This window comes from Copadichromis virginalis, linkage group LG1, assembly GCF_057382275.1.
Source record: "Copadichromis virginalis isolate Kocher_CV1m ecotype Utaka linkage group LG1, C_Virginalis_male_GT1.1, whole genome shotgun sequence".
Classification (NCBI taxonomy): Eukaryota; Metazoa; Chordata; class Actinopteri; order Cichliformes; family Cichlidae; genus Copadichromis; species Copadichromis virginalis.
Window position 1 is genome coordinate 41,574,181 of NC_140618.1, and position 12,467 is coordinate 41,586,647.

At 41.2% G+C, this 12,467-nt stretch overlaps 1 protein-coding gene across 1 annotated transcript in view; it reads left to right on the top strand.

The window, feature by feature from the left end:
* adamts17 (ADAM metallopeptidase with thrombospondin type 1 motif, 17) overlaps positions 1 to 12,467 on the top strand; it is a 105,075-nt gene that overhangs the window by 53,060 nt on the left and 39,548 nt on the right. The window contains exons 8-14 of the mRNA XM_085463471.1: positions 1,053 to 1,158; positions 5,025 to 5,165; positions 5,501 to 5,651; positions 7,715 to 7,816; positions 7,965 to 8,110; positions 8,814 to 8,980; positions 12,004 to 12,131. Of these exons, the coding sequence (XP_085319597.1) occupies positions 1,053 to 1,158; positions 5,025 to 5,165; positions 5,501 to 5,651; positions 7,715 to 7,816; positions 7,965 to 8,110; positions 8,814 to 8,980; positions 12,004 to 12,131 (941 nt within the window). The remainder of the gene's footprint in view (positions 1 to 1,052; positions 1,159 to 5,024; positions 5,166 to 5,500; positions 5,652 to 7,714; positions 7,817 to 7,964; positions 8,111 to 8,813; positions 8,981 to 12,003; positions 12,132 to 12,467) is intronic.

The following is a 12,467-nucleotide window of genomic DNA, read 5'->3' on the forward strand; positions in this document are numbered from 1 at the left end:
TTCTATGACTCTGTGGTGGCTTCTGCCATCTTTTACGGTGTGGTCTGCTGGGGCGGCAGCATCTCTGCTGGGGACAGGAAGACACTGAACAGGCTGATCCGCAGGCCCAGCTCTGTTCTAGGATGCCCTCTGGACCCAGTGGAGGTGGTGAGTGACAGGAGAACGGTGGCTAAGCTGTCATCCCTGATGGACAACATCTGCAGGAGACTGACAGCACTGAGCAGCTCCTTCAGTGGCAGCTGCACCCACGGTGTGAGACGGAGAGATTCCACAGGTCTTTCCTCCCCACTGCTGTGAGACTCCACAACAAAGACAAAGATGACCACACACATGCAGACAGACACACACACATCCAGTACACCACGGTAGCCTAGGTCTGTCTCCCTGATGTGCAATTTTTCTGAGGCAACATAGTATTTTATTCTAGTCTGTATAGTATGTTATTCTATTTTATCTCATTCTATTCTATTGTTTTTTTCTTAATTTTTGGTGCTCTTAACTTGGTACTGTCCACTCTCTGTCGTGACCAAGACAAATTTCCCACATGTGGGACTAATAAAGGTTTATCTTATCTTATCTTATCTTATCTTATCTTATCTTATCTTATCTTATGGCAATGCTGTGAAATGAGTAACGCCCTATTATTCCATATCCATGTAACCAATTTCGGCAGTCAGGGGATATGACAGATCTTTTCACATCTTGTAGTCTTAGATTTGTAGTGCATTCTTTGAATTCTGAATGTGTCACGGTGAATGAATATGATCGTGCTATGGCATCAATTAAACAGGGACCTGTGACAGACACGTCTAACACAGATTGCTGTGTTGCATTAAATAAATGGGTACAAATTTACCTTTTACTAAGCTACTGAACTGACGAGACAGAAAAACTGATCCACAGTAAGCTGTTTTAGGTAAAACACCTTTTAAACTTCATTATACTAACTATTATATTAACTATACTAACTGCTCAAACACTGTCAAACATTAAAACACAATCATAAGTGTAACTCATAAAACTCATTGTCATTTTACCCAACTGTATTACAGGTATTGCTTATCTGGGTGGTGTCTGCAGTGCGAAGAAGAAGTGTGTGTTAGCTGAGGACAATGGTCTCAATTTGGCTTTCACTATTGCTCATGAGCTGGGACACAAGTAGGTTCAAGTTTTAAACAATTGTATTGTAATCAATATATCCTGTTATTATCCTGCATTATCTTTTAAAAATGCTGTAAATCATAAATGGATTAATACTTCTATTGCACTTCTATGACACTTTTCTATACAAGTATCAAGTTTGACGCCCCTCATCTCTTTCTCTATCTCTATCTCATACCTAAGGTCTTTTATCTAACACTCTCCTACATACTCACGCTCCAGTGGATGCATTGGGGGAAAGTCTAGGTTTGATATCTTGGCCAAGATGCACATAAGATACACAGGGACTGTAAGAGCTGGGAATTGGTCCACCAGCTTTTCACTAAATAAACCAACTCTACCATTTCAGCCACAACTGTTAAATGTATGCATAACAATTAAAATCATGCACAATGCATATTTTCAAGCTACAGTATGTGGGAAGTATAGCGTTCTTCAATTTCTCCCACACCCAGCAATGGTCACGTCCTCAACTGGGTGCCCCACCCCGTCCAATTGGCCTACGTGCACCCATGAGCCCTGGAGACGCAGACTAGACATCCCAATGTGGGCTGACTCACCCTAGACAGCAAGGTGGCCAGAGCACGCTATTTGGTTCATATACAACCATTGCAAGAGCTGCAAGTTGGACTTCTTTCCAGTGGGTTTTGGACTCCGCCAATGCTACAGTGGGTCACTGACTCTGTTCGTAACTTTTAGTCTCGTCTCTGCCTTTCACAAACAGTGTAGTTCTGTTGGCTTCATCAGGTGGTGGCCCACTGGAGTGGTTTGCAGCAGAAATGAGAATCAGCAGCTCCACGTCTGAAGCAAAGCTCCACAGCTGTAAAAGGGTGGAGTGCCCACTCCAGCACAGGGACAAGTTGCTGCCCCAAGTGAAGGAGTTAAAGAATCTCGGGGTCTTGTTCACAAGTGAGGGGAGAGGGTAGCGAGAGATCGACAGACGAATTAGTGTGGTGGCTGCAATGATGCGAATGCTGTAACCGTGTGTTGTCGTGAAACAAGAGCTCATTGTAAAAGTGAAGCTTTCAATTTACTGGTCGATCTACGTCCCTACTCTCACTTATGGTCACAAGCTTTGGGTAGGGATCGAAAGAGAATGTGTGTACAAATGGTGGAAAGGAGCTTTCTCTGAAGGGCCTCTCCCTTAGAGATAGGGTGAGTACGTCAGCCATCTGGGAGGATTGCAGAGTAGAGCCTCTACTCCTCCACATCAAAAGGAGCGACTCGAGGTGCTGGAGGCATCTAAAAGAATGCTTCCTGTGTGCCAACTGGGTGAGGTGTTCCAAGTATGTCCCAAAGTGAATAGACTCTGGGGAAGACCCAGAATGCTGAAGAGATATTTCTTGGTTGGCCCGGGAACTCCTCGGCGGGACAAATAAGCTACAGGAGGTAGCTGGGGAGAAGGGTGGACCCTGGAGAAGTGGAAGAAAATGGATAGATGGATGGATGGTATCAGCGTGGGATGTATTTCAGCAGTCTTGTAGGAATGGGATCTAAAAAAACACGCTGATAGTTTGGAGGAAGTAATTACTGAAGTTAACTCAGAAAGATCTATTGGAGAAAAAGACTCTAAATGAATATCAATTTAAAGTAGTTGTAACATTACATCTATGGGATTGTTATGAGTAATTTTCCCCCTAATGGTTAAAATTTTATTTCTGAAGAAATTAATGAAGCTACCATGAGTTGACTTTAAAGGGATGGTTGGCTCAACAGAGCTCTGACTTTTTGTCAGCGTGGCTACAGTGCTGAAGACAAATCTAGGGTTCTTATTTTCTTTAATCAGTGATGAATAATAATGTTTTAGGAGGGCTTTTTTTTATAAAGCAGCAAACTGACTTTCCAGGCTAAATGATGATCCTCTAAATGACTGAAGTGCCATTTCTTCTTTCCATCAGCATGGCTACAGCTTTCTGCTTTAAGGTGCACGTTTGAATGCTACGCAAGGAAATTAACTACTTCTGATTTGAGGCTTTCTTTTCTGGAGGAGTTACAGAATCTACAGTCAACACAGTGAAGATGTAAAATTGTCAACAAGATGATTAGCCTATGTGGGAGTAGAGCTCATACTGCTGCTCTATACTGTGTAGACACAAGCCATTAAAGAAGATAAGAGTGGATGAATTTTATCCTGAGATGTAATTACAGCACTTTCTGAAAGACTGCTATCTACTGTGATGAAGACTGCTGCTGTGTAATGCATTATTGTAAATTTAAAGGAAATTAGGAAATGATCAGACAAAAGATGCTTTTCAGGAAATGCTGTTAAATGTTCAGTTTCTGTGTCATATGTCAGAACAAGATCTACAGTGAGATTAAAGTTATGGGTTCTTTTACATTTTGAGAGAAGCCATTTGAGTCTAATATAGATAAACTTCTGTGTTGAGGCTGTCATTTTTAGGTTTCCAAATGAACTAAAACTCTGTCTGTGTTGTTGGTTGATTAATTAGCTGGAGCGGAAGATTATTGCCACACCAGCTCGTCAGGCTGTGATTCAAGGATTCTGACAATTCTGCTCGGGTATTGGTTCATTGAAACTAAAATAAGCATCCTGCTGTAACTATACACGTGCACATGAACTGACTGACAGCACAGTGACAGAAAGCTGACACCACATTCACCTGGGAATCATGTATAAAAGCTTAAAGAAGCTTTGTGGCTGTTCTAAGTACCACAGAAGTCATTCAGTCAGCAGCTCTCTTCCATTTTTGGGGAAAAATAATGAGCTGGCACACACTGTACCTCAGTGCAGTCTATGAACATGCACAACAGGGCAATGGTGTTACATAAGTGCACGCACAGATTCATGATTCATCCAGACACACTAAAGAGAATTCTCTTGTGTGTGTGTGTGTGTGTGTGTGTGTGTGTGTGTGTGTGTGTGTGTGTGTGTTTGTGTGTGTGTGTGTGTGTGTGTGTGTGTGTGTGTGTTTGTGTGTGTGTGTGTGTGTGTGTGTGTGTGTGTGTCTGTGTGTGTGTGTGTGTGTGTGTGTGTGTGTGTGTGTGTCACAAAGGTGTCAAAGCACTATGCTGTTAGTATAAACTTAGAACAGACAGTACTGTATGAGTGTTTTAATGCACCATGCTTATTACTGATCACATCCAATAGAAAGACCCAAATAAAATAGATCGCAATAGTTATTTCATGTCAAAAACACAAACCAAAACAAAGCCAAAAACTTCACCGGAACTATACTGACCTTTGAAACCTATACTGCGATATTCTCAAGAGTTCTTTAAGTGATGATTATAATGTAAAAAAAGATGTAGTAAAAAAATAAACAGGACTGAAAATCACTTTAAAATGACTATTTTAATGACATATACAGTAGCTCTCAGGAGAGTTGTCTTTGCAATCTGTGCATATGTTTTATTGTGTAACACCCATTTGGAACAACCTTTGTCCTGTATAGTGTGTTCTGTGGAGAATTTTGTATTATATATGTTGTAAGTTGGTGGCTTTTAGTCATTTTTAAAGTGTTTCAGCATATTTGTGTCCAGACATTTTGATCTGGACTTTGATGGAGCAATAATTTATTCTATTTATTAGTGCAAGTGTATCATTGGCTTACTGTCTGGCCTAGACAAAGCCCATTTGGTCACAATGTACTATGAATGGAGTGGGGTTTCTTCTGCCAAGGACTATTTTAAGGTCTACCTATGGGAGTGTAGGATCTTTGCCTGACTAATGATGGTAGCGTTCATGTTTGGAGACCTGAGGATTGAATGCAATTCTTAACATGCTGACTGTGGTGCAGAAAATGCTTCAGATTCGATCGATGTGATCAAGTACAAAAATTGGGAGTTTGGGAAGTCCGGGATCATCTTCAATCTACTCTATGTATACTATCCTGTCTTTTCAGCATGGGAATGAGCCATGATGATGACCACGCCACCTGCATTGGCTATTCCCATATAATGTCTGGTGAGTGGGTGAAAGGAAGAAATCCCAGTGATCTTTCCTGGTCGTCCTGCAGTCGCAATGACCTGGAGAATTTCCTCAGGTACAAAACACAAGTTGGAAAGTCTCTCTTCTCGAGTTATTGTTGTTTTACATTGTTTACATAGCTAGCTAAAGTCTTTGCCAAGGAATAGTGTCTTGTCTAAAAAGTCAAGTTACAATGAAAATATAAAAAACATGCATTGTGGATGTTGATATCATCAATTACCACCTATATCTCTTTTCAAAAGAAAAAATACTGTTTAAATATCCCTGCTGTAAATGCCAAGTCTCTTGTGAATGGGACAATAAAAAGAAAATGAAAAGAGAATTTTTTTGAAGTAAAATTGATTATTGTTAGCAAACCTGATCAATGTCTCTTTTTGGTATTTCAAACAGATCAAAAACCAGCACCTGCCTACTTCACACAGACCTCAGGAGGCGTTACCAGGTCCAGCTGCCCCCCAAGCTGCCCGGCATGCACTACAGTGTGGTTGAACAGTGCCAGATCCTTTTTGGAACCAATGCAACCTTCTGCAGTGAAATGGAGGTACAATCCCATTGCACCTGTGTATAATATTTGATATATTAGGCAGCTTTTACTAAAGGAGGTGGGATTTTAAAATTTCAGAAATCTTCCCATAAATAGCAAAATAGTTTAATGGTTGCTTTTTTTTTAAAACTCTTCAGAAAGTACTATTCTGACTATTCTCATAATAAAAATAAGACACCTTGTCCCATGCTTCCCGCTTTGTGCTTTTGGATGAAGCAATAACAAGACACCATCCTTTTAAATTACCGTATTTCCCGGACTACAAAGCGCACCTGAATATTAGCCGCACAAGCTAAAATCAGGGGAAAATCCTGTTTTGTACATACATTAGCCGCACCTGACTAAAAGCCGCAGGTGTTTCAATGTTGACTTATCATATGTAAGAGAATATGCACAAAGGGAATCAGGAAAGAGATGACTGTTTGGAGACATCACTTTTATTAATATTTTGAAAAACAAGTTATGGGTACATATTTGCACATGTAGTACATAACAGTAACCTACAGCACACCAGAAAAATAGATTCGGACTACCTTTTAGGCTCAGGTGCAGTGACACGGCTTTAACAAGAAGAAAAGTCAGTCACTCACCATCTTTCTCTTCTTCCTGCGCACTAAAACCACCAAAGTCCTCTCCTCCAGTGTCGGAAACGAACAGGCTCAGGGTGGCTTCGTCATCCACTCTCCGCTTCTCTCCTTTGTTGTCACTTTCAAAACCAAAGAAATCCTCGTTGTCAGTGTCGGAGTCGAACACCCTCAGAAGGGCCGTGGCGGTGTCCTCCTCTCCATCAGGCAGCAGTCCAGCCCAAATGACTATGTGAATGGGTTCAGGCAACAATTTATTTGTTGCAGGTGAGCTGGCAAGGGAGACATTGGTTGCATCACCGGCTAAAATAAAAGAGAGATATGATCGCTGCGCTAAGTTGTGTGAGTTTAGTCCTTGGCTCTTTCTCCACTGGTGAGTTCACCATTATAGGCCAAGAACTATGTGATTTCAGCTCCTGGTCATCAGAAGTCGGTGAAGTTATTTCATGTTAATTTGTTAAAACCTTGTCATGTCTTCTCCTATTTGTCAAGGAGGAGATACAGTTGTCAGTCCCCTTTTGGTAGCTAGTGGAATCCGGACCATTTGCCTGAAGCTCAGGCTTGTAAACTCATTTTGAAATACAGTATCTGTGTTTGCTAGGTGATGTGCTTTCTTGCACAGATTGAGTGGAGCATGACCTTGATGTAGGGGATGCACAGCCTATTTTCCAGCATTTTTAGTTTGTCTTTGGAACCATAAATGTCTAGAAGCTGAGGTAGAGTACATGCTCCATGGTTGTTGGTGCAAAAGAGTGAAAGAGGAAAAGTTTTATTGTGGTTTGATCAGAAAATGTTACTGACAGGTGCATTGTCAAAAAGAGCACATGAAGTGACAGCTTTTATTACTTGATCTTGGTTGTATTCCTAGAATGTGATGGCATTTGGCTTGAGGAATGCAAAAGCCATCTTTCAGCACCATATTGGTGGGTTGATGGACAGTGTAGTATATTTACATGATTTGGTGGTTAGAGATATGCACACCGACCACTAGGATATTGTTTCTCAAACTTTTTCAATAATGTCCTTCAAATATTTTTGCCTGTGACCAGCTGATAGCATTTTTAGTATGAAAAGTAAGGGTCTAACAATTCCACAAAACCATTTGTTTTCATTGGAAGAAATTAACAAAATTAATGGTTTAAAAATACTGTATGTATAAAAATCTTCCTCTCACCTGCTGGGGATGACGTGCATGTGTTCAAGCTCGAGTTGTGGGGGAGACAGGTCCCTTTTTCCTTTTCGTTTTTCTGTCTAATATATTTATTATCTTGTCATCGGCAGTAGATGCTCATATGCTTTGTTTTTATTGTGGGATGTTAACAAGAAGTTTTGTGTTTACTTTACTGATTAAAAAGACAAGAGAAAAGAAACAATATGTTTTGAAAGAGTTTGGTGGTAAATTAATCGAAACATTGAACATATTATGTTAACACCCGCATTTATGTGGGAATTCATGTTATCATCTTTATGTCTCAGCACCTCATGTGTGCTGGGCTGTGGTGCTTAATAGAGGGAGAGACATCCTGCAAGACTAAACTGGATCCTCCCCTGGACGGAACGGAGTGTGGGGCAGACAAGGTAGGACTGTTTTGCTCAAAAACAATCTGCATCCATTCACCAATCCTCAGAGCTACAGGTCGTTCAGGCCAGTAGCTTATATTGCGTGTTAGCTTGAAAAAATTACGAATAAAGTATTTGTGAAAACATCTCAATATGTTTTTGTCAGTGGTGCAGGGCAGGCGAATGTGTCAGTAAGACTCCCATCCCTCAGCATGTGGATGGTGACTGGAGTCCATGGAGCCAGTGGAGCTTGTGCAGCAGGACCTGTGGTACTGGAGTCCAGTTCAGACAGAGGAAATGTGACAACCCTCCGTACGTCACCAGTTTGTCTGTGTATTTGCTTACTAATGTTACACGTTCGCCTACCTGAGACCAGAAAGCAAAGAGGGGGCATTTTGTTATGATTTCAAATTTGGTCTCATTAACATCACAAGTATTTGAAGTTAATATAACTGAAAAATTAAAATATTGCAAAAACTTTTCTTTTGTGAATGAATCTCAAAGGTAAACTTTAACATATCTTGAGATTTTTTTGTTTCATTTTAATTTTGATGGTGGCTTTTATCCCACAACAATTCAAAGGTAAGTATGCCAGATGATTAGAATATTTCATGAGATCAGTCTACAAAGGATTTATAGCACCGAAATGTCCAATTTCTGAAAAATGTATTCATTTATATATTACATATGCTGACTGTGAAACAGAAACACTGCAGCTGCTGATTAAGACCACAAGCTAATATAAAGTGTGGTCACATAGCAAGGGTCTTTTTGCAATCAGAAGAGGTGTCCCCTTGCTGGCTATTAAAAAGAAGTATGAGGTTTAAGGCACTTTGCAGGTATTAATCTACTGAATAAGGTTTAAATAAATACTGCTTTTAGTACTAAAAAGGTCCTTACAGGCATTATGAAATGTATGTAATGCTTACATGTGTTACTTTAATACTAACGCTCCAGTCTTCTTGTTTTCTAAACTAAGTGTTCACACTGTATGTGTTTGTGTGCGTGGGCACAGACCTGGTCCAGGTGGGCGACACTGCCCACAGGCCAGTGTGGAACACAAGGCCTGTGAAGCCCCTCCCTGTCCCAAGGGGTCACCCAGCTTCAGAGATTTGCAGTGTCTATCCTATAACCAACAAGCCAACAAGAAGGGCGGCATGCTGACTGCTATTGTTAATGACGGTGAGTTCCATAGAACGTCGTACTGCACAGTTACAATCATTACAATCAGTGCCTTTCAATAGTGTGTTTGTAAAACTCTGAAGCACATCGGCAGTTTATAAATTTGTCTGGAAGCATGTCTGGGCATCAGATGTCAGTTTCAAAACTATGGCAATGCTTTTCAAATCATATATTGTCATGTGTGGTGCGAGCGGAGCTGAATCAGAACCAGACGGTGTGGAGGCCTCTGGCAGAGACAGAGCTGGTTGGAGCTGCGTAGTGCACACAGTCCACTCAGGACACTTCTCAGGCTCGGACAGCAATGCCGAGTAAGTAGCTGGCTGGATAAGCTCGCCCAATTCCCCAGCAGACAACAGAGGAGGCTGGGTTGGCTTGCCTGAGCTCTCAGTGGAGACAGGAGGCTAAGACTGCCCGGCTGAGCTTCAAGCGTAGACAGACGACTGAACAGGCTGAATGGATTCAAGAACTCTGGGGTCCAGACGTGGCTGACGCCTCTCTGGACCCCTGCGGCTAATGCTTGGCCTCGTCCACCACAGCTGGAAAACTCAAAAACCAGTCTTATTTGTGGTCATCTATCGTCCACCTGGGCCTTACACAGAGTTTCTGTCTGATTTCTCAGACTTTTTATCTGATTTAGTTCTCGCTGAAATAATGCTAAAAATGACAGCCTCAGCACGGCATTCGTTAATAGACTCATTTGGTTTCTCTCAAAATGTAAAAGAACCCACCCACCAATTTAATCACACACTTAAAAGTGTTTCCCGAAAACCCTCTCCTGTCTGATCATTTCCTGATAACATTCATCAGGAGGAGTAGGCTTCATCACAGCAGATCTTTCTGAAAGCGCTGTAACTAAGTTTAAGAATATAATCCACCCACTGTTATCATCTCCAATGCCCTGTACCAACACAGAGCAGAGCAGCTATCTGAACGCTACCCCAACAGAGGTCGATTATCTTGTTAATAATTTCACCTCCTCACTACGTACGACTCTGGATACTGTAGCTCCTGTGAAAACTAAGGTCTCTAATCAGAAGTACCTGACTCCGTGGTATAATTCTCAAACACGTAGCCTAAAGCAGATGACTCGTAAGCTGGAGAGGAAATGGCGTGTCACAAATTTAGAGGATCATCATTTAGCCTGGAGAAATAGTTTGCTGCTTTATAAGAAAGCCCTCCGCAAAGCCAGAACATCTTACTATTCATCACTGATTGAAGACAATAAGAAGGTTTCTCTTCAGCTCTGTAGCCAGGCTGACAAACAGTCAGAGTACTATAAAGGTTGTCCTTTAGGTGATTGTTGTTGTCATTTGGCGCTATATAAATACACAGAGGATAATGAGGGAAAAACAGCTGGGACTAATTACATATAATAAGACAAGGAAGCAAAAGTGAAAACACTGAACACAGGAAGTGTCAAAATCAAACAGGAATCATGACACATTCACAAAGACGTGGACTTGACACTGTGACATGGAGACTGACAGAGGAGAGCGTGGAGCACGGAGACCACGAAACAAGTGAGACCCAGCAAAACACCGAGACAGAAACCTAAAGACTGAAACTATAACATAAGCACAAGACCATAAAGAGAACTGTGGGTCACAGAGCACCGTGACATATATCATATGTAACTCTTAATCCATAATGTCAGTAACATGAGTGGTTAGGTTAATGGATCATATTGGATTATGCTTTGTTTATCCCAATATCTGCTCCCACAGTTTTAGCCATTAACAAGCCAGTACTGAGTCTGGGATGGGTACACTGCTGTGTACGAGGCATTCGTTTAAAAATATTGTAGTTTTGAATTGGGGCAAACCAATCAACTCAACTGATTTGGATGCCAGCACAAATATATTAAATAAGTTAAATGTGAGAGCATCCTCTGGAGCAGGGGTCCCCAACTCCAGGCCTTGAGGGCCGGTGTCCTGCAGGTTTTAGATGTGTCCTTGATCCATCACAGCTGATTCAAATGGCTAAATGACCTCCTCAACATGTCCTGAAGTTCTCCAGAGGCCTGGTAATGAACTAATCATTTGATTCAGGTGTGTAGACCCAGGATGAGATCTAAAACCTGCAGGACACCGGCCCTCGGGGACCCCTGCTCTAGACCCCTGGGTGATTGGATCCCAGAGGTACAGAACAGGTAAGAAAAACCACTTAAATCACTCCAGTTGGAGTGTAAAAAGTAAAAGCTCACACTGTATGCACAGAACTGTTAGGTAAAGTCCTCCAGTCATGTTTTTTCTGAATAACTACATTACTCGTTTTTCCAGAATAACACTGAATACAGTTTTTACCCCTTAGCTGAAAATCTTGTGAATGTGATAACTTGAGAACAAAGCGAAGGGAATTTTAAATTGATACCATAAGTGTATCTACTGGACAGCTAAGGGATAGAACTGGCAGCTGCCCGTATTTTTTTAATTATACTGAATGTAGAAATGTACATCCCCAATTCCACAAAAGAAAAAAAGGAGGCTGTGTAAAATGCCAATAAAACTGAGCAAACATGTAATTTATTCCCAAGAGAACACAGGAAATATGTGAGACATTTTACTATTTCATGAAAAATATTAGCTTACTTTTAATTTGATGGCAGCAACACTTATCGGGAAAACAAATGGCTGGAAAATGAAGTGGTACTAAAAAGAAACCGTACAAAGAACAATTGAAACTAATTAGGTTGGATGGTACCAGGCTGAGTTTCACCAATCAGTTTAAAAACTGCAGCTACAAATTCTAGAAAGATTTCTGTGAGTAATTCATCATCTATAGTACATAATGTAATCAACAGAAATCAGTACTGGATGCCTGTGATCTTCAGCCTGTCAGGCAGCAATACATTCAAAGCTGACACGACTCTGTCACTGAATACTTTTAGAAGTCATTGTTTGTGAACCCAGTTCACCATGCCATTAATATTTCTATTATTTTGAATTAACACCGGCTCAAAATCAGACTTGACTGTCATACATGCATACATCTTACAACTGGATTTTGTGTGTGTTTATGAGCAGATAAGCCATGCATGTTGTTCTGCAGCCCAGTGGGCCGAGACATCCCAGTTCTGATGGCTGACAGAGTAATGGATGGGACTCCCTGTGGACCGTATGAGGTGGACCTGTGTGTTAATGGAAGATGTCAGGTACATATGTATCCAATATTGCACATATGTGATGAAATAGACCACATACAGTTTGACTTCTTTCCATTCGTGACTTCTGTCTTCTGGGGACCTCCCAGCTCTAGATAGATTCAGTAATTCCCGAGCAAAAAAAAAAGCTTTGGGATGTCACTGTGACATACTACACCAGCTGAGCGCATAGCTGGACTGGCCATTGGGCATACTGGTGGGCCGATGGTGATTTTTCATTTCTGTTTGTTTGTTTTTGTAACGGTATAAAGAATGAAAGGTGGTGGATTAGCCAATTGGTCATGATCAACTGTGGGCTGGAGAAATTACAACACATCCGTATTGAGG